Source organism: Vanellus vanellus, assembly GCF_965231255.1.
Source record: "Vanellus vanellus genome assembly, chromosome: 3".
NCBI lineage: Eukaryota > Metazoa > Chordata > Aves > Charadriiformes > Charadriidae > Vanellus > Vanellus vanellus.
The window spans coordinates 12,068,296-12,093,134 of NC_138907.1; the positions used below are offsets into that span (position 1 = coordinate 12,068,296).

General features: G+C 47.9%; 2 protein-coding genes across 3 annotated transcripts; one reads left to right on the forward strand and one right to left on the reverse strand.

The window, feature by feature from the left end:
* Window positions 1–1,750: 1,750 nt before the first annotated feature.
* Window positions 1,751–16,429, forward strand: RAB1A (RAB1A, member RAS oncogene family; the record flags this gene model as incomplete). The annotated part of the gene is given in 9 exon segments (XM_082481957.1): window positions 1,751–1,801; window positions 1,803–2,021; window positions 2,024–2,071; window positions 2,074–2,174; window positions 8,893–8,965; window positions 11,251–11,346; window positions 12,804–12,899; window positions 13,923–14,054; window positions 14,316–16,429. Coding segments are annotated over 9 exon segments (1,014 nt in total). The 3' UTR covers window positions 14,514–16,429.
* Window positions 16,430–17,008: 579 nt separating this feature from the next.
* Window positions 17,009–24,266, reverse strand: CEP68 (centrosomal protein 68). Of its 2 annotated transcripts, XM_082480642.1 has the most exons (6): window positions 23,722–24,266; window positions 21,794–23,248; window positions 20,321–20,443; window positions 20,056–20,152; window positions 19,102–19,256; window positions 17,009–17,987 (listed from the first exon to the last, which is right to left on the reverse strand). In XM_082480642.1, exons 1-6 carry the CDS (start codon window positions 24,193–24,195, stop codon window positions 17,973–17,975), a joined length of 2,319 nt encoding a protein of 772 aa, XP_082336768.1. In that variant the 5' UTR covers window positions 24,196–24,266; the 3' UTR covers window positions 17,009–17,972. The 2 variants fall into 2 exon arrangements, with proteins under 2 accessions (XP_082336768.1, XP_082336769.1); XM_082480643.1 differs by lacking the exons at window positions 17,009–17,987; window positions 19,102–19,256; window positions 20,056–20,152 and having other exon boundaries at window positions 20,346–20,446.
* Between the last annotated feature and the right edge of the window lie 573 nt (window positions 24,267–24,839).

A 24,839-nucleotide genomic window follows, 5' to 3' on the forward strand; every position in this document is an offset into this window, starting at 1 on the left:
GCAGCAGCAGTATGTACAGTAATGTATGTGGTAGATTATGTTGCCTAACGAGCAATGCGAGAAAGCAAAAGAAACCCAAACCCTTTTTTAACCAATGCTTGATATTTTCAACAATAGTTGGCACAGTTTATTGACTTTTTTTAAGGAATTGAACAGAACTGTGTTAAAGCCATGAAGATGCGTGGAGGGTGAGGGACTTTTTATGATCTTACAGAGAGGGGGAAAGGACAAGACGGCACAATTTCAGTTCCTCAGGGGATTCAGCTCTGTTCTGTTGCTGTCCAAGGGACAGACTCCCATTCACTGCTGTTATTCTGGTAGTCCCTCGCTGTGCTTACACAGCAGGTGACTTGCGGCATGTGACCAGGCAGACACCTAGATGGCTGTGGTAACACTTGCTGTAGGAAGACGAAGCCCTACACACACATGGGCTGTTTCGGCGATCTCGCAATCCGTTTGCAGACTGTTCCTCCTGTCCTTTGAGCCAGCTGGAAGATAAACTTTGGTCAATGTGTTATACTGTGCCCTTTGTAATGAAATAATGTCAGATAATATGTATTTATTGTGGATTTAAATTCCGAACTGATTACAAGGAGATGTAAAGACTTGGAAGGTTTAGCAGTGCCATGTGTACGAGTCTAGAATGATGTATAGCATTGCAGCCATTCTGATGGCGTTGAACAGGGTACGACTTCGTTAAGAATAAATCTGAAAGCATATATGACTACAAATACAACGTGATATTCAGTAAGAATTTAAGTGGTTGACCAGAAAACCAGGCTCCTATATTCTGAGTTCTTTAAGTAGTCATTTGCTCCAACATTCCAGGTGTGCAACGTAGTGATAGGACGAGAGGGAATGGTTTTAAATTGAAAGAGGGGAAATTTAGATGAGATATTAGGAAGAAATTCTTCGCTGTGATGGTGGTGAGCCCCTGGCCCAGGTTGCCCAGAGAAGCTGTGGCTGCCCCATTCCTGGAGGTGTTCAAGGCCAGGTTGGATGGGGCTTTGAACAACCTGGTCTGGTGGGAGGTGTCCCTGCCCATGGCAGGGGTTTGGAATGAGATGGTCTTCAAGGTCCCTTCCAACCCAAACCATTCTGTGATTCTGTATATCTCTCCCTGCCCGTTTCCCAGCAGTGAAACGAGCGGAGTAACATTCCCTGCACCCAAAGAACGGTATGAAATGTGACTAAATCGTGCTTCTGATGAAAGATGCAAAATGGGGTTGTTACTTATTAATGCGAGTGGAGAAGAGCTCTGACCCCAACAGATGCCCATCGATGCCGCTGTGCTCCCCGTTGTCCCTATTTTGATGACAATGCCTCCATTTTCACCCCTCACCCGACACGAAGGCGAGTGGTAAAACGAGCAGCAGAGCGGGGCGTCCCCCTCCATCCCTTGCCCTTCCCCTACTCCTTCCCCTTCCCCTTCCCCTTCCCCTTCCCCTTCCCCTTCCCCTTCCCCTTCCCCTTCCCCTTCCCCTTCCCCTTCCCCTTTCCCTTCCCCTTTCCCCTTCCCCACGCCGGCCGGGGCCACCGCTCGCCCCCGCCGCCCCGCCCCGCCCCGCCCGCCGAAGCCCCGCCCCGCCCGCCGAAGCCCCGCCCCTCTCCTGCCCGCGCGGTGACTCGTCTCAGCTGCCACGTCTTCCCGCCGACGTCACCGCCGAGCCGGCTCCTCCCCGGCCAATCGGCAGCGCCCAGCCCCGCGCCGAGCCGACGGGGCCGAGGGAAGAAAGGCCGGCCGCCGCGCATGCGCCGCTATCGCCGCGAGGGACGCCGGGAAAGCGAGTCCCTGAGCGGCGGGCGCGGCCAACAGGCGGCGGCGGAGTGGACTCGGTTTCCCGGCATGCCCCGCCACCCCCTCCCGGCCATGTAAGCGCTGCTGGGGGAGAGGCCGCCCCGTTTCCTGGTTGGGCTCCGGCAGCCATTTTGGGCTGAGGAGCGAGCGCGGAGGCCGCGGAGCGGGCAGGGCGGCCGGCGGAGGGGGCAGGCCGAGCCGAGCGCCGGGCGAAGGCGGGAGCCGTTGGACGCCTGCATCCGCGGAGCGCCCGCCTCGGCGGCGGGAGGTGCCAGGCCGCGACCGCCCCCACCCCCCCCTTTCCCTCCCGTCACAGCGAGCTCGCCGTCCCTCGGGCCGCGGGCCCCACGGACATGTCCAGCATGAATCCCGAATAGTGAGTGTAGGCCGGAGGAGGGCCTCGCCGCTGCGGGGGTTGGGGCGAGGGAAGGCCGCCGCCGGGCCTGGCGCGGCGGGGGTTGGGGGGGGGGGGGGGGGGGGGGTGCGGGAGGGGAAGGCCGGGCCTACGGGCCTTCCTCGGCCCTCCGCCTACCTCCGGTCACCGGGGGAGCCGGACGGCGGAGGGCAGGCGTTAGGCCTGCTGGTGCTGTCCCCGGGGAAGGGGGGGTGGGGGGTTGGGTTACGGGGGGGGGGGGGGGGGGGGGCGGCGGCGGCCATGAAAAGTTAAAGATGTCTTTGCTGTAAACCGGCGCGATGGGCCCGGTAATCCGGGTGGCTTCGGCATCCCCCTCCCTCTCTCTATCGCCGGGAGCGCTGCCGACGGCGAAGTGAGTATGGGTGGTGTTAACGGGGGTTTTTCCCGGACCTCGAAAATACGCATCGGATCCCGGGGTCCAACAAGTGGGGGGGGGCGGGGGGCGGTGAACAACAAAACCCGGCTCTTTGTGAAAGCCGATCTTCCTGGCCGGTTGGTGCTGGCAGCTTAGTAGTCAGAGGTCCACCCTTCACTTTAGCTGCAAGTCATGTGTGTGTCACATGGCTCTTGCAAAACACTTCTTGCCTATGTAGATTTTGCAACGCTGGGACTTGATAATGAAATGCTCTTGGGGCTGTCTTGAGCTGAAATAGCACTTGCCTAGAAAACCTGGTGATGGCACAGTTTTTTGGGTTGGTTTGGTTTTGGTTTGGGTGGTTTTTTTTTTTTCCAGAGGGTCGTTGTCCCTCGTGTGTATATGGCCTTTTTCTCTTAACTGGCCTGCTCAGGAGTAAGGATATCTGAGCTCTCTGGTTGTCTGTATCCTGGCAACTGTAAGAGCAGTGGCTTGCCCACCACAATATCGGGGACAGTAAACCTCGTTTTGCTCTTGGCTTTTTTTTTTGAGTGAATTAAGAGGAGAGATTTGGGATTAGTTTAAAAAGGCACTTTAAAAAAAAAAAAAAAACAACAAAAAACAGTTGCTGCACTCTCAATACTCCAGTGTTTGAAGAGTGTTTTTAGGATTCTTTTCACCAATGCTCGCTTTGCTGGCACTCCAGTTTGGGATGATGAAGCCACTGTGCCCTCTAATGTAACTGAAGTGGTTGCGGGATTGAAATGCACATGTGGTATGTCATTACTGCTCTGGGTGCTCATTGTCTCTGTCTGTGGATGACACTTTTAACAAGTTTTGTCCTCAAAGCATGGCTTTCCAGGCAGCTGAGGCTGCTGACTTGCATGGTCATGGCTTTTGTGCTCTCTGCTCATGGCAATGTGGTTGCAAGAGCTCTGGGCCCATTAAAATCACCTGAAAAGCAAGTAGGAGTCAAAGTAGTCGGCAGCCTAGTGTTGAGGGAGTTGGTGAAAACTAAGAGGTACAGCCAAGAACTCAAGTTACATCTTGGCAAGATTACCTAACAAGCTTGCTCGTGTGGCTTTGGAAAACACCAAAACAGTAGCTGGAGGTACTCAGTGGGTGAAAGTCCAACAAATTGTTGGTGTTTCTGTGGTAGTAATGACTCTCGGGATTTAACTCAAATTTACTTGATTGGTTGGTGGGTTTTGTAGTGAAAAACTGCCTGCAAAGTGTGCAGAAACAGGATGAAGGGGGCTTTTTCCATAGACTTTTTTGCCTTCCTGAAGCTTCTCAGTTTTCTAGACTGATGCAGAGAGTAGTTCCCTGCAGTGGGATACTGAATGCTGCTATAAAGGTGGGGAAAAATATTTTGAGGGAGACTCGTTTCTCAGTGAAGAGTGCTCATTCCTGATGGTGAGGACAGCTGAGTTCTTGAAAGTGAAACAGAGAGGAAAAGCTGTAGTTTAAGATTAATTTGTAGTATTAAATTGCTACTTCCTGGCAGGGTTGTGCCTGCAGGATGAGGATAGGAGATGGGAAGGGTGTGGTGAGATGGGCAAAAAATATTTGTCATGGTGATAGGTATATGTGGATCAATGCTAAACCGGGAATAAGATTTATGGGATTATAACATTATTCCTTCTAGCTACCTGTGCTGTGCTTGTAATGTAACACATTCCTGCTTCCTTATCAGAGCTTCAGATCAGGCTACAGCCCCAAATCCTCTCTCCTAGGCATGCTAGAACACTCTGTCAGAGGTCATTGGGATCACCAGTTAAAATTTCTTAATAAAAAGACCTGCCTCCTTCAATTTTCCTATTAAAGTTATAGGATTAGAACCTGTTGGTGCCAGGGTTTGCAGGGAGTGTGCGCTTGAGAGCTTCCTTGAAACATCAGGGCTGCGGGACAGCCTAGTGGACTAATTAGTGTGCGTTTCCGTTTGCGTGAAGGAGCTCACGAGGGAGGGATGGATGAGATATTAGTGCTGGTGTTTGGAAGCTAAATTCTGAAAACACCTGCCCGCCTAGCACTGGGATGTATTCCTTCTGTGTTCCTCCCCCCCCTTATGGTGATTAAATGAGCAAAATGTCAATATTGACTCTGTTGTGACTAGATCATGTTGGGTTCGGCATTTCCTACCCCTTTTGCAGCTTGCAGGTGGTAGGCTGACTAGCATAAACACACTGGTGTGTGAACTATCTAACAGCCAAGTGGTATCAGGATTTAATCCTGATCGATGATCTATAGTGTCTGGATTTTGTTCTAGATACCTTCAAGGGGAGATAAGGAAATGAAATACTTTTTTGGAGTAAATCTGGGTTTTGGGGTGGGGTGTTTTTTTTTTTTTTTCATTCTCCAGAGGTATTAGCGAATACCTGTGTGGGGATTTTCAGTCTTGTATGAGTTCAGTAGGTGACAATCAAGTGACAGCTGCTGGGTTGTGGCAATCATCTGAAATTGTTTGTGTTCTAACCTTTCTGAACAGCGATCTGCTATGCAGAGTGGCATCGTGTCTTCTGGATTCTGTTTACTTACACAAGCAGTGTGTAATCAGAGCAACAGTCATGCTCCTCTTCAAAATTTCTTGGGTGGTAGAACAAAGACTGGGGGTTTGAGGCTGCTGTGAGTACCTGTTTACTGTAAACTTGCAGCTGACATCAGTGATTAAAGCTGATTCCAGCAGTTCCTTGTTGGAGATGGATGACTACCTAGTCGTGTCTGTTCTGGCATAAAACCTTCCTGGCATTTAAAAAAAAACCCAACCCATGTCTGCCTGTATAAATAATAGTACCTTAGAGGCCCACGGGTCCCTCGTTCCACACAGCTTTGGCCAGGTCTGTCCTCAACTTGACTTCCTCATCTTCTGCTGAATGAACTTGCTGCCTGATGCGTGGAAAATACACATAAAGGGAGGATGCTGCTCTCTGCTCAAAAATTCCAGGGTTGTTTTGGAGGTGCCTTTTTTTTTTTTTTTTGCAAGACGCAATTAAATGTAGCATATCTAGCCTTTATCTCTTTGGCAAGAGGAAGTTGCCATATCCTCTTCCCGATGGGGAGGATTTGAAAGCCTCACTCTTACTGACAGCACCTACCTGCCTCGCTGCACATATCCCTCCAGTGTGCTCTCTTACGGGTGCTCACCATGGCTTGCTTATATAAACAGTGAGAAATAGTCAAAAGGTAAATCTGAATTTACACTGTTCTCCCAAGTAGTGTGGAGAAGACTGTGCTGCATAGCTCGCACAGCTTCATGCCGCTCCCTGAACTGGAAGAGCTGAGAAGCCTTCAAGTTTAAGGAGTAAAATTCAGTGGCTTCAGAAGTGGTTGTGTGGCCCTTCAGAAGCAAATGCTGAAATTAACCTGTATGGCTTGTTGGACACACTGCTGCAGTTGAACCCGTTACCACAAATATTTCATCAGTGTTGTTTCAGTCTAGGAGTAGATTTCTGCAAGACTTCTGTAGCTTGTTTTCATTTTTTCATTTGATTTAAACTGTTGTTGTGTCCTGAGAACTGTCTCTAGCATCTCACCATGTGTAACGGGCTCCTCATTTGGTTCTCAAGGCCCCTATATAGGCACCTGCTACATTTTAAAAGGTCCTAAAACAACTGTACCTGGAAAGAAAGGCACTATATCATTGGAATATGGAATGAATATATGGCTTAAGTCACCGTACGAGCCTGTGGTTTTCACTTCTGGAAATATTGAAGCCCAAAGTGAGGGAAGGTCTTAATAGCAAAGATGTCAAACCCACAACTTAAGGCTTCTGCGCTCTTGTGTTAACTTAACAGTAGTGCTGTGTATAAACCATTATCGTTCTTGTCTGCTTCTGAAGAGGAAGAGATTTAATAGCACTGAGGAACAGAGGAAGGCGAGTTACTTGATTTTTGGGGGCTGGGGGGAGCTGAATTCCCCTTGGAAGCGAGGGGAGGCTCTGAAGTTCATCCTTAAGACTCATAGCTGAAGTCCTGCCTACACCAGGAAGGAATGAATTTTTTCCCTCTAATTTTAGTGAAGACAATATAGTGGTAATATTAATGTGTTACCATTCTTAAGGGGATTATAACATGCTGCAAGCTCTGATACTTTCAAGTGTATTAGTGCTTACTGTAAGTAATTAACTTCAGGATGGCTGAAAATTCTGCTTTTGCAGAGAACTGAACAACCAAAACTTCCTGCTGAAGTAGGAAGGAGCTGTTTGAAGGCTGAGGCAATAGTGGCTTCAGTTTACGCGTAATCCTGAGGAAGAAGATGTAGGTTTAACAGTGGACCGGGTCTCAGAGGTGCTGTACTTTACCTTGGGCTCCAGGTTAGACTGAGTTTCTCTCTTGGGGCACTAAATTATTAGTGGGGGTAAGAAGTTTTAAATGTCTCTTGCAAGGGTTGTTACCGGGTAGCCCTTTGCCTCAGTTCCTGAGTGATGCTGGTGGTTGAGGGGCAGCAAAGCCAGTCCAACTTCAGTGATCCTTAGGCTTAGAACACTTTTTTTTTTTTTTTCTTTTTGGTGCTGAAGCACAACTGTGCCTCCTCAGCCCCTAGCTCATTAGTGTGGCTGGGGTGGTGTCTCAGCCACAGGAAACCCCAAACTGCTGTTTTGAAGCACGCAGGGAGGTGGTGCTGGGGACTCCAGGCTGTGAGGAGGGGTTTTGGTGTCACGTTATGGGCAGGCCCAAGCTTCAAGAAATATGTATTTTTGTCAGTGATCACCAGTGTAAGAGTACAAGCAGTAATAATGCTTCTGGTCAGTAACAGTGCTTCAGCTATCTTGAAGCTGTTGAGATATGTGGGTTATGATGTAATGTAACTTATCTCCCCTGAACAGTTTGGGTTAATAACTGTCATTCTACTAAACCCATGTATTAGTACATGACTTGACAGGTAGAGTAGTGAGTTCTGTGACTGCAAACTGCTAGATATCCTTTGACTTTGATTTTTTTTTTTTTTAAATACCTTGAGTGCTTTTAGCTTTACACTGTAGGGGAAGGTTGCATCTTTAAGGATCAGATTATTAGATGCTCCATTTATGACTTCTGACTTCTCCCTAGCTTTGAGGGAAGCGGTGTGGAAAGAGGTGGAGGTTTCAGTTGAGTGTGTTCCTGCAGCCCAGGACTGGCCAAGATGACAGGCGTTTGGGCACTTGAGCAGAAGAGCGGTGAAAAGCCGAGCAGTTGCCCATCTGCTTGGCTGCTACCAGCTGGGGATGGATGCTGTGTCCTGGCTGGATTCCCACCAGCCGGAGTTGATGGTGATGTTAGCAGGGAATAATAGGTGGGGACAGTTGACTTCACGCATTTGCATAAATCTTGTCTTCTCAGTTTGGTTAAGTAGGCATAGAAATGTCTGATGTGTGCTTAAGTGGTTAAATGAGAACAGGACTTAATCCTGGATGTTACAAGGCTCAAAGTTGTAAACCTAGAAACAATTAAATCGTGACCACTCTTGGAAGTATAAGACTAGGCCACTCATTGATGAGGCTGAGCTTCTTCCCTCAGTATCTGGAGGACTCAACATTAAGCAAAACAATTATCACCCCTGCTGGTGTGACTTCAGGATTCCTGACAGCACACCTGACACCCTTGAGAGGAAGAAGGTACCCTCATCTGGCAGTGGCTTTAGCTTGATTTTATTTTCTGAAAGGCTGCATGTGGTGGCTGTCGGCTGTCAATAATCTATCATGGAAGGCAGATGTTCATTTTGCTGTTGAAGGCCACTAAACATGGTGTTAATAGCTTGTACACTTGTATTGCATGTTGCACTAATGGATTCTGTAGGAACTTACATGTGGGTAACTTAACCTGAGGGAAGGATTGGCTGCTTTTAGCCAGCGATGTGGTATTTGTGAAGCTGGGCAGTGGAATTGAGCCTTTGACTTCAAAGGTGATATGAAGATAATGGCTCTGGTGGACAGCGGGCTGCTACTGCCATCTGTGTGTTACCCGAGTCGCTCAACCAAGCAGCGAGGCTTGCGCTTAATTGCGAAGCCGGATTTTAATATTAGCTAGGCCACAGAGGGCTGAAGTAGAACTGTGCTAGTCTTGGTGATAGTCACCTGAACATCCCCAGAGTAACTTCCTAGGGAAGCACAGTTCTGCGTGAAAATGCTGTCCTCAGAGCATCTACCTCAAGCCTGCCTTACCAAGCAAATCAAGTAAATCCTGGGAGTGTCTACATGGGGTGGAGAAGGTTGGAGTTGTAGGTGACTTCCCTAGTAATGAGTTAATTTACCCTTCTCAAACATCATAATATAGTAGCTATAAGGAACCTGGTTCTCAGTAGTGTTTTTCGTTAACTGACTTTTTTTTTTTTTTTTCCCTTCTGCAGTGACTATTTATTCAAGCTACTTCTGATTGGAGACTCCGGTGTTGGGAAATCTTGCCTTCTACTTAGGTTTGCAGTAAGTGATCATGCTTGAAAACTTTATGTAAAAAAAAAAAAAAAAAAGCTACTGGGTACTTAGCAAGGATTTCTCAGCTACAAAAACTACTTGAAAGGACTGATGTCTGTCAGGTCTGGGATACCAAGGAATGATTAAAGTGCTGCAAAGTCCTCCTGTCTTCTGCATTTGTTTCTAGCTGACAGATTTGTTCATGAGTAATATGAAAAGAAGTAATACCAAGAATACGTCCAGTTAAGTTTTAATTCTGATTTTTCTTAAGAACAAGAAAAAAATCTTAATTTAACTTCATTATACTAGTGGTAGAACACTGAAGACGGAAGAATGTACTTGAATTCTGGGGTGTGTGCCTTCAGGCATGGAGAGTACAAATGTGTTAGGGTGAGATCTTGATTGGTTATTACTTGATCTGAATATTTTCAGGCAGATGAAGTTTGATATTTCCATTGCAAAGGCTTACCAATTGCTTAGCTAGAGGGAGAAGTAATTTAAATAATACTCTAGGAATAATAAGGTCTTATGGTTCTTTTGAATGAGTGTATAATAAATGTTAAAATTGCTGATGGGCTGATGTGGCTGAATTTTAATGCAAGAAGCTCTCGTTTTCCTGTCAACAGGAAAAATTAAGATGGGTTTGACAGCTCTTGGTAGAAAAAGCTGGAGTCCGGTGAACGCCTTATCTGTGTCTATGCCAAAGTGCAGCTTTACGTGTCCATGGGAGGAGAAAATGGGACATCCGCTTAGAAACTAGAGTTTGGTTCTGCTGCAAGGTGATGGCAGTGGTTTCACAGCCTAAATAATTGCTCCAGGCACCTCTGGAAAGAGCCTGTTATGTCATGTTGTTCCCATGACATGGCTGTCTGGTGTGTACAAACAGCATCAGCCAATTGAAAGCTATTACAGCTGCTGCTGTGGTATTAGGGCAGGGGGACACTGAAACCAGTATGAACACTGGGAAGATGTGACCTGCTCTGCCCACACAGCTGGAGGTGGTGCGTTGGAAGTGACACCAAGGCAGGAGCAGTACTCCCAGATCAGTCCAGCCTGTGTCTCTTGCACACACTTTCAGATTAATTTTGGTTTCATGTGAGTAATCCAACTTGTCTTTTTTTTTTGGATATCCAGCTTAAGTTTGTATTTAGTTCTAAACTTGGTGTTTCTTCAACTAAGTAGTTTTTTCCTTTCGAAGTTTGACTTTTGAACTAAGCTATTTTATTTTGACATAAGGAATTGCCACAGCATTCACTTACCTGTGTTCTTCCTGCTGCAGATTAAATGGCATCAGGCTTTTCAAACATACACTTTTGAGTATTGAAATGTTAAGGAAATAAACGTCCTGTGATTCTAAAAGGCTTAATGCTTTATTCTTACTTGCCTCTGTTCCCTGGGGCAGGTGGATTATCTAAGGTGTCTTCCATTCATGACCCGAAGAAATCCCTTGCTTTTGAGATAGCTGTTGGTTGCATAAAGCCTTTTGTGGTATATTTTATCTGAAGCTCTATCCTGCTGGTGCTTTGGGGATAGAAACTCCCTTCATGCTGGCAAGCTACCGATCACTAGAAGGTAGCAAAGACTGATCTGGAGCTTCTTGTGTGCCTTAAGGCCTGCTGGAGACTGCCGTCAGGTCCACACAAGCTGCATTTTCCTTCCTGTATTTACACAGGCTGCAGAGCAGAGGGCTTCACACAAATACCTGAGCTGTAACTCTAAACTGCTGTAGCAACCAGCTGTGGCAGCAGAGGGTCTGAAATTTAGCTGTGGAGCGCCACTGAGGCATGGCCTCCCACTTGTAGGTAGCTGCTGTGTGATACAGGTGAAAAACCATCAGAGGAAAATAAAAATCTGAGGCATTTTAATAAACATAATGGTTATTTTAAGTAGCTCTTCAGTCTGCCAGCATGAACAAAGACTGTTTTGTGTTTTGTTTTTTTTTTTTTTTTTTAAACTACAGTTCAAAAGGAGTTAACACTTATTTCAAGAAATTAGGTTTTATTGACTACTTCTTGGAATATAAATCTTGTTGTGTGGAGTGCTGCTTTTAAAAAAAAAAAAAAAACACAAACCAAAAAAAACCCCCAAAACAAAAAAAAACCCACAAACTTTGCAGAATTTTTTAAAAGTAAATACTCTGTGAAAATACCCAGCTACCTGCTGGACTTTGCCATGAATGATCAGACTGTTTTTTTGCCAGGGTATTAAGTACTTTTGCCTGCCTGGTGCGTAATAAAGGAGGCGACTGCGGAAGAGGTGCAGCAGGCTTAACTTGTGTTCACTCTTTCTCCTAGGATGACACGTACACAGAAAGTTATATCAGCACGATTGGTGTGGACTTCAAAATCAGAACTATAGAACTAGATGGGAAAACAATCAAGCTTCAGATAGTAAGTCGTATTTCTCAACTCCGGGGTACTTTAATCTGTTGAAGCGTGGAATTATATTTGTAGCTATTGGTAGTTATCTTTGTACTTTAATCATTAAAATATAAGTGATATCTTCCCTGTTACAAGAGGTTAGCCAGTTTTTACAAGATTACAGGACTCCCTGTGACCCTGTCCTTACAGAAGGATGCTAATCGAGGTGCTCTGCCTGAAAGAGGAAGTGACCTGTTACAAATTTATTTTCCTGGGAAGAAAATGTTTAAGAATTGAAAAGTCACTATGGGCTGTGAGCTGGAGAAGGGCAGAATCCTGTGCTGGAGTGCTCTCATACCAAAACTGGTGTAATTCCACAGTATTTAGGGAGGATTTGTGCAAGTGTTGAGGATATCACACAGCTGTCCCAGAATGCCTGAATTCTGCAGCTGCTGTTAATAGCAGGCTGTGCTGTCTGCTGCTGGAGATGCTGGTTTTTGTTTACCTGAACAGAAAAACTGACACAAACACTTGGTCACTGGCCTGTCTGCCTCAGCACTGGGCAGTGTTTTCTGGTTGTGCTTTCACTCGGAACGAGCAAGGGAAGAGATTTGGCATTTCTTTCCTCTAATCTTGAAGCGCTCTGAGAGGGTGACTGGTGTAATGAAATCTAATATCTATGCAAGGTCACACAATCCTTGTCAGCCGCTGCTTCCAGCTCGAGCAGAGGCTCTTGGGACTTGAAGGCAATGACTCAGGGATTCCAGGCTGTGTTGTGGAGCCAGGACTCCAGTTTACGGCCAGAAGCCTGAGCCTGCAGGCTTGAATGTAGCTGTCCTGAGTGCAGAGCAGCCCACTGGGAATGCTGTCACTGCTGAAATCTGCCTGTGGGCCTGGGGGGTTTTAATGCGCAGCTAACCCTGACGTGGCTTCAGGGAGATAAATGGGTGAGTGCTGATCTCTCCTCCTGGGGAGAGCGGTAAAGCACTTCGTGTCCCTCCTTAACTCTCCCAGTAGGAGAAGGGAACCAGGTTTGGTGTGAGTTGTTGCATTTCATCCTCTGAAGAGGGTGTTGCCTTGAAATACCTTTGCTGTGGCAAAAGTGGAAGGGAGCAGTCACCTTAGAGACCCACATCTCTGACCTTATTGCTAACAGGTTTTCAAGCCCTGGCTCAGGTTTGTTCTTCTGACCGCTGAACTGTGGCTCCTTCATGGGGCAAAACTGCTTAATGTGTTCCTCAGTGAGATCTCAACTACAGGTGTCTGAAACCAAACAAATGAGCACTTCTAGAGAAGTACCTACTGAAGTGTCATTCTTGGTTAAAATACCTTGATTTTCTCAAATCCTGTTTTATGCATACAGTTTCAGAGCTGCTTCTGTAGCTGTAAGGTGGGATGGATGATAGGCTAAGCTGCATTTCTGGAAGTTAACATGCAATGCTGGTACAGCTACGCTGCAGTAACCGGTCCTGTTATTTGTCTTGTAGTGGGACACGGCGGGACAGGAGAGGTTTCGAACTATCACTTCCAGTTACTATAGAGGAGCTCATGGCATCATAGTTGTGTATGATGTTACAGATCAGGTAAGTGTTAAACTGTGCCTGGAGAGTTTCTCCAGGTGGAATATATTAGGCTGATAAGTACAGAAAACTGGAAATTTCAACAATTTGGCACTTCTTAAGGAGACAGTGACCATGTTCTTCAGGCTGCATTAAGGTTTATGTATGTGTTAGTCTCTTGTTTGGGGCTAAACACAGAAATAAAAGGAGCGGTGGGGTCTGTGGATCTAAAGCAATTGTATCTAAGGCTTAACCTAAAACTGGCTGGGCGGGTAATTGACTGCTCTGTGTGCATAATTCTCACCCTGCCTTCGGTAGCAGGGAGTCTGAGTTACTGATGGAAGTTGTTGAAAGATTTTTCTCAATGTACTTGAACTTTGGTCTCCAATAAAAGCTGGTGTTTGAAACAGAAAACTGCCAGCATGTGTGCAGGATACAACCAAGCCAGTGTTTTCTGTGAAAGAATCTCTGAAGATTATGGGTGCAGTTTTCCTGTTTGAAGGGCTCTTGGGAAGCACAGAGCTTCCTGAATTAATAGAAAAAGAACAATCGGGTTCAATCACTAACTTGAATATCTGTTCAGCGTGGCAGTTCTGCATTTCCGGAGTCAAAGTTTTGTTCCAGCATCTCTACAACAAGTACCTAATACCTGGTGCTTTGTAAAGGCCCGTGATTCTCCTGGTTTCAGCTGTGTGCCTTGTCTTTTATCTCTGCTACAGGAGGAGGAGGAAGAGTCCCAGATGGTAGAAGTTCTTGACCATTCAAGATATGGAGCGGGGACAGATAATAGGCAGGGGGGAGCGCAGCAAGGGAGGAAGGGCTGATTGTGTAGGGCTGAGGGCACAGACCGAGGAGCTGTAGGGACCCTGTGCTGAGGCGACGGGGGCAGTACGGTAGCACTGAAGTCGAGAGTTTTCTCTCTCAGGGTTGTGAATCGCACCGCTAAGTTAAGTATGTTGTGACATACTCTTTCCCAGTGACTACTGAATACTGCTGAGCTTTCCTCTTGGTTTTATGGGCCATGCTGATGCTTCTCTTATCTCCTAGGAGTCTTTCAATAATGTAAAACAGTGGCTGCAGGAGATAGACCGTTATGCCAGTGAAAATGTCAACAAGTTGTTGGTGGGGAACAAATGTGATCTGACCACAAAGAAAGTAGTAGACTATACAACAGCAAAGGTATGTGGATATCGATGTGCGTTTGCTTAGATTGAGCACTCAGTCGGGATGGGAATGCACCCGAGTATGTTCTAGTCTTGGTACCCAGGTGTGGAGGTGCCATAAACACAGGCAGCTTAACAGTCTCATGCAGTGCAAGTAGTCATGGGACTGGAGTTTGGGAGTGGGGTGATGGTGCAGCTTACGCAGAAGCGCACTAGGAAACCAGGTAAGGTATGAATTGGTGTATGAGCTTACTGTTGCTTGTTTCTTGGTTTGCAGGAATTTGCAGATTCTCTTGGAATTCCATTTTTGGAAACCAGTGCAAAGAATGCCACAAATGTAGAACAGTCTTTCATGACCATGGCTGCCGAGATTAAAAAACGAATGGGTCCGGGAGCGACAGCTGGTGGTGCAGAGAAGTCCAATGTTAAAATTCAGAGCACTCCAGTCAAGCAGTCTAGTGGAGGTTGCTGCTAAAACTTGCCTCCCCCCTTTTTGTCTCACAACAATGAATTTGCAATCTGAACCCAAGTGAAAAAAAAAAAAAATTGCCTGAATTGTACTGTATGTAGCTGCACTACAACAGATTCTTACCGTCTCCACAAAGGTCAGAGATTGTAAATGGTCAATACTGACTTTTTTTATTCCCTTGACTCAAGACAGCTAACTTCATTTTCAGAACTGTTTTAAACCTTTGTGTGCTGGTTTATAAACGTGTAATCCTTGTTGCTTTTCCTGATACCAGACTGTTTTCCTGTGGTTGGTTAGGATGTATTTTTGTTTTGATGTTTCTATTGGCATGTTTAGATGTCAGGTTTAGTCTTCTGAAGATGAAGTTTAGCCATTTTGTATCAAACAGCACAACGGTGTCTGTCACTTTCCATGCATAAAATTTAGTAAGATATATGTAAGATCTGATTTGCTAGTTCCTTCTTGTAGAATTATAAATGGAAAGATCACACTATCTGATTACTAGTTTCTTCATACTCTGCATATAATTTGTGGCTGCAGAATATTGTAATTTGTTGCACAATATGTAACAAAAACTGAAGAAATGTTTAATAAATATTGTACTTATTGGAAGTAATATCAAACTGTATGGTGATAAATATTGTCTTAATTTGTATGGCTAAGGGGGAAATCAGGCTTGCATTGTGCACAAAACATATCTGTGTGCAGCCATGGCTCTCGGACCTTCCCGTAGCCCAGAGACCTTCCCTGCAACTTAAAAAAAAAAAAAAAACCCTAGTGACTGTGGCCCCAAAGCCTGAGTTGTCATGGTGCTTAAGGCATGTACGCTGTACCAGGAACACCCTGCCAGTGGTCATGGAGGCAGGATGCACTCTGAATGTACAACAGTTCCCCAACTTAGGCTTGGGACTTAATTTATTTCTCAAGGACTCGATGTAGGGAATTCCTGTCCGCTTTGCATAGTAGGGGAGAGAACAGTATTTCCCTAATGTGAATGACTTCAGCCTAACCTTGAGATGGTGTAACTTTCTACCAGTATATTATGTCTTTTCTATATACTGTTAATTCCATCCTCTTTTAATCAGTACTCTTCTGACTTAGTGCAACAGCTTAGTTTCTGTACTGTTATACATAGAGGTGTCAGAAAGATGAAATAGGGACAGGACAGCCCCGCACCAGACTGTTGCTCAAAGTAGACGCTATATCTCAAACTGATTTGGAACTAACCAGCAGCCAAGAGGTTTTGGACAGTGTGTGATTCTTTGTACAGAGCTAATCAAATCATTAGTGCCTGATGTCTAGCTAAAAGCCACAGGAAAGCTAGCCTATAACACTTCCTATACATGTAAAATTGTTCAGCTTTATCTAAACTCAAAATGTTCAGCTTATTCTGTAAATAGTCTCATGTTTGAAAGACCATGTAACATTCCCCTAGTAGTAAATACACCCTGTGATAGTAAAAAAAAAAAAAAAATATAGCCTAGGTATGTTGTGAGGTATAAACTAAAATTGGTGCAGATATCCTCTGATTTTTTTTTTTTGGGGGGGGGGTGACTTTGGCTAACAGCTTTCTTCAACATAGTTGCATCAATCAACAGGCAATTGTAATACATAAAGTATTGTCATGGTTAAGTTGAACTCTTCCACTTGAGACCTTCACAATAAAGTGATGTGCTTTCTATTAGAGACGTGCTTGTTGGTATAATTCATTACCTAATGTGACTCGCTCCTCCTGGAGAGCGGGAGAGCAGTAGGATAGTGAGTGCTGCCGAGAGCAGGAAGCGAAGCAGAAGGAGGTGTATTGAGGGCAAAACATCTTCCCTTCAGAGAAGTGCACAAATGAACTTAAATGTCAAGATGCCTGCTACATACTATCCAAAACAATGTTAATATATACAGTAATAAAAGCATTGCAAAACCAACTTGGGCTACACCAGTTGTTTGGTGGTTATTTTATTTTATTTTTTTTTCCCCCCTAAACTAAATCATTACTGTGTTACAGCACTGGTGGTGTTAAATGCTGCAGCCTGGGGTGGCAGAGGGTAGAGCAGGCCTAAAAATTGTGAATAAGGGTGCTGCAGTCTCACCTGGGAGCTGAAATAGTAAATACCTTTGCAGTAAGACCTGCAGGTGGTAGCAAACAGGCGGCGACAGCAGCAGCAGTTCCCTGCATGCGAGGCCCATCCTGCCCACTATGGGTGTTTAAGCACTGCCCTGAGTGCCCATTGGTGTGGTATGGGAAACCAGTGAGCCCCATCTCCCTGTAACCATTTGCTCCGGCCTTTGTGCTGAACTCATGCTGATTTATTGCCTTGGTGATTAAAAAAATAATTGTCCTTTAAGCTGAGGAGGTGGAAGATGGGGAGAGTATCAAAAAAACCCAATGAATAATTTGTCATTCATAACCAGTTTACCGACGCTTTCAGCTTCCAGCTTTGGCAGGACAGAACCTTCATGTTGTTCTGTTCACAAGAATGGCAGGAAATGATGTATTCCGCACAAGCACATGATGATCACCATTTAGTTTAATGGTTAATTAAAGCCTGAGAAGAAACGCTCTGGAGTCAGCTGTAACTTTTAGGCCGCTTACCTTGTTACTCTGCTTCAGAGGAACCCTTTTCTGTTGCAGAAAGTGTTCGGAGCCCCTTTGTGACTGTTTTGTGAGCTGCGCTGGCTGTGAGAGGGGAGAGGCACAAACTCCTCACCCAGGGAAACCAGCACAGCGCTCGCCCCGCTACCGCAAAGAACAGCTCGTACGTAACCGCATTCTTCCCTGAGTGTACTCATCTGTTAATTATTTTACTGAGAGTCATATGGCATATTGGCTCTTTATGGGTAAGAAACCTGAGCGTTAAATAGGTGCTGCTTCTGCAGGGAACGGTAATTATAAACACGTTCAGTTTGCACCCAAGAACCAGAAGGAGATGCTATTTCTTGGCTTCTAGCACCAATTTTTGAAGAGCATAAACAAACCATGAGAACACGGCTATTAAAGTCACACGGCTTTACTTAGAAGTGAGTTGCACGGCACACTGTGGATTACTCAGTTAAAAAAAAAAACAAAACACAAACCAACACAAAACAGCATGTTCCTGACATTTTGCTAACATGTGGAACAGGCCACTTCGATAAAAAAAAAAAGGAAAACTACATTAAAAAACAAACCAAAAAAATAAAGGCCAGCTGTACCACCCTCACACGCACAACTTCCAAATGTAGCCCGCACTACTAATGAGCCAGCCCAGTAGCCAAATAAGTGCTGCCCAGCTTGCCTTTCTCAAGCCATGGTTAAGAAAAAAACCAAACAAACCATGAAAACCATCCAAGTGCCATCGTGCCGGGCTGGCTGCCGCCGAACGTGGTGCTCAGACCTATTTGGCATCTCCGCCAGAGGTGAAAGCGGTGGTTTGGCGTGTGCCGCGTGTCATCTCAGCCATCCCGCGACTGGCTTACAAAGCCCAGGGCTCATGGAGGCAGCACCTGAAAGAAAATGGTTTATTATTTATTTAAAATAAAAATAAAATAAAAAAGTTTGCTATTGTGCTTTGGCTGAAGCCCAACAAACAACCCCGCCCCAGCCCCCACTGTATTTAAATCACTGCCACATACACTCGGTAGTACATAGGATATAGCTATGTATAGTTAGCAAAAAAAGCCCACAAACCTACTTAAGATACTGTTACTCTCCTCTGAAGAGCTGTAAATAGTCCCCTTCCCCCCCCCCTTTGCAACGCCAGGTTTTAAGGCATGTTGTAGACCGTGGGGAAATCAGCTAAATCGGTGAGGAGGGATGGTGAGGAGGGGGTAGGGTCTCCTGCAGCACCCTACCTTTTGGTGCTCAGAAGCTTTTAGGAGCCTTCCTGCATCTCTGGCCCCAGCGCCTGGTGAACACCTGGGATTGTTTCCTACAGACGCGGGTTTATCATAATTCCCAATCACCACTGGAGGGGCTGAGGGCCGGGGCGGCACGCTGCCAGCCCCGTCTACACCTCTCTGACTGCCCTCGGACACCATGTGCCCTGCTGCCCCTTCACGCTGCCCCTCCTGCCGTGCCCATCTGAAACACTGCTGCCTCTGCCACTTTATTCGAAGGCAGATGTTCAAGAAATCAGTGAACGTGTTTCCTAGCCCGTATTTTACACCTGAATTCACCTGCTTCCCTTCCTGCAGAATTTTTCTTTGAGAAAAAAAAAAAAAAAGAGAAAAAAAACCCCAACCAAATAAAAAAATTCCCATCTTCCCTCTGCTGTCCAAGTGATTTCGGCAGAGCAGCTGTCTGTGTTGGGCTGCTGCCCCGAGTGACAGTCACCCTGAGTGACAGTGACCTGACTGCTGGCTCCCTCTGAGGAGCTGCCATCGCTCTTGGGTTTCATCAGCTGGTTCACCGACACCCTGCTCTTCCCCTGACACGCATTTAAAGATGGTGGGGCATCCATTTTGCACTCGCCCTCGCCTTCTTCTCCTTTTAGGCTTTCCAAACATCAGATTAAAAGAAATAATAATAAAGCCTGATGTGTATACAGTGTTTGCTGATTTGTTTGTCTTCCTACACTTCCCTCCTGCCGTGGAAAGGCTGGTTTGCCCCCCTGCTTACCCATGGCGCGGCCGACTGCTGCACCCCCTCGTCCTCCATCCCGTCCTCCCCCTGCGCGGGACCCACGGCAGCGAGAACAGACTCGTACATGTGCTCCGCTTGGGTTTCTAGCTCTTCCGACTGTTTCGCGATCAAACCCAGCGTATCTTTCAGAGCTGGAAAACGAAACGTACAGTGGAGGTGGTAGTACGGTGAGAATTTGATGTCTGTAAGAGCAGCGAGAGTTCCACTCGCCCAGACAGACTTTCAAAGGAAATTGAGTGTTAGAAATCAATCCGCTGATCTTCATCCCATCCGAGTTGTGATGCAGAGTTTGGAGGGGGTATGAAGCGACCGAGGAGGCTCCGGGTTAAGAGAAAAGATGCAGAAATAGGGGGGCTGCCGAAGGAAACCTTTGGGACTGTGTAAGAAAGCCGACCCATACCGCAGCACTCGACCACAAAAGCCCCTTTGGTGAGCGCAGGCGCAGCCTGCCCTTCAGCAACCCCTTGTGCAGGATGCACCGCATCACCCCAGCGACTGCCCCATGCGTGCTGCCCCACAATTCCGGCTGGGCTGTCACCCCAAACTGGCTGCCGCCACCTGCCCTGGCACACACCGAGTTGCAAGCAGGGCGTGAAAATCACCTCCTCCCAGCTGCAGGCCCACAGCCCAGCGGGAAGAAGATAAAAACCTAAGAAGGGACGTGTGAGGGGCAGAAACGCATCCATCACCCGCGACGGATGGCATGGCGCAAGGCAAGGGTCAAGGCACGGTGCAGCTGAAAGCGCTCGGGTGTTGACTGCTTCAAACCTCCAAGTCTCCAGGCAGCAACAGAGGTGTAAAACCATTCTTGCTCCCGTACAGCTGCTGAATGGCAAACTCTGCCCATGCACATGGGGCCAGGGATTTCGGGGGGCAGACGCTATGGCCACCATCACCGGCTGTGTCCATGACACACGCGCTTCTCCTCACCTGGCGAATTTGATGCCATGCAGTCAAGGAGAGCCTCTCCCCTCTCCAGCACGCTCTCTGTCAGACTCCGGTGGTCGGCCACGTCTTTCCTGAACTCCTGGGATGGGAAGGAGAAGAGGAGCGCTATTTAGAAGGATTTTTTTTGAAAGAGACGCACCTGTGGCAGGTTGCCCAGGGAGCTGTTTCCCCTGAGCAGGAGTTGTTTTGCACTGTTTGCTGCCGGCGGCACCGAAGAGGAAGAAGAAACGCCAGTGGTGATACCTACCAAGCAGCGGTGCAGCGATGCCTTCAGGCTCTCGGCATCCGGCGAGGGTGGTACCCAGCCATCGGTGATGTCCGCGACATGGTACAGCCAACGAATTAGCTCTTCCAGCTGGCAGCAAAACATCTACTTAACGAAGCATAAAAAAAAAGGGGGTTACTTATCTATTTCTGCAACAAAAAGACAGCAGGGACAGCCAGAGGTGAGCCAGCAGTGTTTCAGAAAGCCCCTGTTCGCTCTCCCACCTACCCCCAGCACACAAACATCCCTAAGCTCGGGAAACCAAGGGTTGACAGAAAACAAAAAAAAGGCAAAAAGCAAATTAAACGCCTAAACACACCCCAAACCCCATTGTGTGGCAAGAATCAAGGGCCAGTGTGAAATGGTGCTACGCAGAGGTGTTGGAAGCCAGTGGCGCCCAGGCTGAAGGAAGGGGTTTGCTTCCACCAGCTCCCAGCCAAAGAGACACCCTCTCCTCCTCTCCAGAGCCGCACAGTTAATTTGCAGTTGTTTTTCCCCAAGGGTTTGTCTCGTTCAATTAAGTGCTTTCATTTATTTTTAAAGTGTCTTGGTAAGGGATTATTTTTGTAAGATGCTGCACAAAACCCAGGGGCCTCTGCTCACACCGAAACCAGACTCCAGGCCGCCTCCCGCTCCACGGGAGTTGGGGTTTTGCAATAAAGCTGGGCTGCTTCTCCCTGGCACTGCAATTTGGGGTGACAGATACACCCTAATGCTGACAGTAGAAAAGACCCTTTTAAGTTAGAAGAGTTATTGCCATACAAGAGGAGGGGGATGAGTTGCACTGGTGCTTGCAGCTCTGTGCAGGATAATAATAATTACCCTCTTGCAAACAGCCCAGCATCGCTTCCAAATTGAGCCCAGGGCTGACGTGGGGGGGAAGATGGATGGGAAGGTGCAGAGCAATCCCTGCCGGCTGGGGAGCACAGCACCCGTGGCAGGATGGCCATGAGGCATCACTCACTCAAAAAATAAAAATTAAAAAAATAATCAGGAAAGTCTTTAGAGAAATCCTGCAAGTTCTGCTTGACCTTATTATACCCTTTAAGCAGGATCCAGTCTGGTGAAGATGAGCAAGCCCGGGGTGGAAGGGTAAGTTCAGCCACGGCGCATTAAATAGCCGGAGCGGTGGGGCAGGCAGCAAACATGGGGTTTCACACTAGTCCAGCCCCAACTGGAGCTCTTGGCTCTTCTCCAGTGCAGCACCGGCCAGTGCCAAGGAAGCCGAGTGCCACATCCCCACCGAGCTTAGCCCCGTGATGCTGAGCCCCGGGAAAAGTGAGGCGGGCTCTCGCTCCGTCAGAAGACATTATCTGCTCCGGTGAGCCCCCCTGCATAAATTACTGCCACCCGACATCATGCAGAAGGGGAAACCTTAATTAATTGTGCCATAAATACAGGCACATTTTACGTGAGATCTTTCCATAATAAACTTTGTTTCTTGTCTCAGCCTACCTTAACGCACTGGGCAAGGGACTCGCTCTGCTGGCTCTTCTTCGGATGGCCCTTGACCCATGGTTCATTTAGGTACGTCCCATCCAATGCATCCCTGAGACTGGTCGGTACATGAAGGCCCCACAGAGGATCCCTACGGATCTGGCCACGCGATCCACTGTTTTCCCAGCTGGGCTTTCGAGAGCTGCAGGTGTGCCACAGCCCAGCATAATCCTCAATTTTCTCTCTCTCATCCCTGCCACCTGCTTCTCCGAAAGCAGCCCACGCAGAGGAAAGGGGCCGCCTGCCGTCACCGTGATGTGGAAGGTTACGGTGGTCGTGCCCAGGCGTCCTTATAGTTAAGGAAAGATCGGACAAAAAGTGAGCCAACCTTTCCAGCTCCCGTAGTCTTGGAGGCAGGGAGAGAAATTCTTCATCGTCCTCCCACTCTTTCCTCAGAGGGAGCACTCGCGTTGTAGGTAAAAACCTATTAGTGCTTTTTGCCTGCCCTTTGTAGTTTGGGAAGGGGCTCCCTCTGGTACACCAGCTTCTCCCGTCCACGGCGGGACAGCCAGATGAACTCAGCCCAGCTGACTGCGTCTTTACATCCTTAGCAGAACCTCTAGAAGGACGAGACGAGGCACTCTTGGAGAAGGATGCTTTTGCAACAGGTGAAGGTTCATAGTACGAGCCAGCTCCTGCGCAGCCTCTTTTTCCAGGCCCTGGGGTGGAGGACCTCTCTGCAGAGGCCATGAACCTCCGACGTCCGTTTTCTCCACCTCCCCGAGGCTGCCCAACTCGGCCGTAGATGCTGGTGGACCTCGACGTGCCCTCGGGGGAAACAGAAAAACTGTCCAAACCTATTCCTGAGTCGTGGAGGAAAGGCTCCGGCATCTTTCCCAGCTTGTATCTTGGCTTCAGCGGATAAGCATAATCCAGCAAGTCCTCGTACTCTTTATTGGGGTTCCAGTGGGGTGAGCGACGGTCCGGAGATGGGGGTAACGAATCCGGTATGGCACATGCCCAGTAATTGGCTTGGTAGGATGACATCTCTCTGATACGCTCCATGATGGAGTGGTCATCAAGCAGAGGACTGAAGGGCTTGCGCACCTGTGGCGCCCTGCTTTCTGCTGCACCCATCTGACAGCACAGGGCCTGGGTGGCAGTGGCTGCAGGAGAAGGCGCATCTGCGCTGGCCGGCAAGCTTCGGGGCGGCTCTTCAAAGAGGCCATTTTCTTCTGAAGACAGAGTGGAGAAGCTCGATGCGGAGCGACTGCGCAGGGCGCTCTCGGGACTGGGGGGGGTTTGGGGCCGCAGGAGCTCTGGGGTGGAGGAAAATGGGGATTGAGCTCCCAGCCTTCGGCTCCGACGTCCAGCACGGGCATCATGGCAGCCGCCAGAGAGGATGCTCTCCTCTGCGGAGCTGCGCCGGCTGGGAGGGCTGGATGCCGGCTCCCAACAGCCCGATGCCTTCACCTGCTCAAAGACGGGGACAAAAAAGGAAAGGGAGAGAGAGAGAGATGCATAAAATGAAGCACAGCAGCCAGACAAAAGGCTCCTTTGAGCTGGGACGTGGAGATAAAAGCCCAGCCCTGGACCCACCGTGAGGGGAGGCTGGAAGGGGAACTCTTCCATCTGCGGGACAGCACGCAGCTGCCCGGAGTGAGGCTTGTTTTTAAGGGAAGACATCCTGAGGGCTTGGGAAGCTGCACAAGTCGTTTCACAGCAAGAGGAGCCCTGTCCCGAGCAACTTTCCAGCTCCACGGCAGCAATATGGGAACATAACTCAGGTGTTGGAGCTGAAGCCTTTCCCACCGCATGGCTCAGCCCGGGGCTGGGGTGGGCACAGTCTGGCTGGAGGAGGTGGAAAGCCCTTGCTAGGACAGCCCAAATAAGTCCCCACCTCACCTGGGACCTCCCGGTGATGCAGCAACACACAACCCTCTCACCTGCTGCTCCCCGGAAGAGAGGAACCGGTGGCTAACATGACGATGTACATCACTGTCGTCATCAGCTCTATAAATTAACGTCTCTGTCTCCGAGAGGCTTGCTCTTGCTCTAGGAAATCTGGATGCAGATGCTGAAGATGCTTCTTGGCAGTAGCTCGAGCCTCGCTGGTTAACACCAGTGGCCAAGTGACCGCGTCCCTTCATTGCCACACTCTCTGTCCCCTGTGGGCAGGGCTTGGCTTCCTCTGCCCTTAAAAGCTGGCGCAGGCTGTCCACTAGCTCCGGGTAGTCCGTCTCCACGTCTGCGCAGTCCCACCTCCCATCGCCCTTGGCCTTCCCGCTCAGTGAGGCTTCAGAAGGTGATCTTCCCACATCCACTGCCATCGTGACAGAACCACAGGATGATGCCAAGCCTTGGGCTCTCTGAAATAGAGCACATGGTAGCAGCAACTCGCTATCCCCCCTCGTCTCCATGTCAAGTAAAGAAACTGGGTATGTCTAATAACACAGAGCTTAAGCACGTTCTGGGTGAGACCCCAAAAATCATAAAGTCTCATCTTGGTGCATCAAGTGGGACAGAGGAAAGACCAAACCTTGACACCTCAGCAGCGTTTTCTGGTTTCAAGAACATGACACACAGGGAAAATCTAATTAAAACTCTGGCCACACTGAGAACAAACCTGGGCTTTATACCTTGCCGGCACGGTGCAACTGTCTCCTAAATTAATGGCCAATCTCACAAACGGTTTGCGCACCATGAGATTACTGGGCCCAAATGAGACATCATTAACCAGGACGCAAAGCACCTATTAGCGTGGCTGAGCCCTGAAGGCTGTCGGGGTGGAAAGTTGAGGGTTTTTTAAGAGACAAACTCTAAACCTTGAAATGGAAGCCACTCAAAAGCAAGCAGTACATATAAAAAATTAGAGGGGGAGGTAGGAGGTTGTAAACCCCAAACTTGCTGCTTAGCTTTGCAGCTTTTACCTCGATTCATGAAATTAACTCTTTGTGAAATTAATTCATGGGAATACTTGCTCAACCGATGACACATTTCCGAGCATGCCGTACAGCCAAGCCCATTGCACCTTGCTGCAAATCCTTCTAACATGAGATGATAT

Coding starts and splice junctions, on each gene's coding strand:
- CEP68 (XM_082480642.1), bottom strand. CDS start 24,195: ATGGAGACGAGGGGGGATAGCGAGTTGCTGCTACCATGTGCTCTATTT. Junction 23,249..23,721: donor TCTCTTCCGGGGAGCAGCAG/GTGAGAGGGTTG, acceptor GTCTTTGAGCAG/GTGAAGGCATCGGGCTGTTG. Junction 20,444..21,793: donor CCCTTGCCCAGTGCGTTAAG/GTAGGCTGAGAC, acceptor TTCGTTAAGTAG/ATGTTTTGCTGCCAGCTGGA.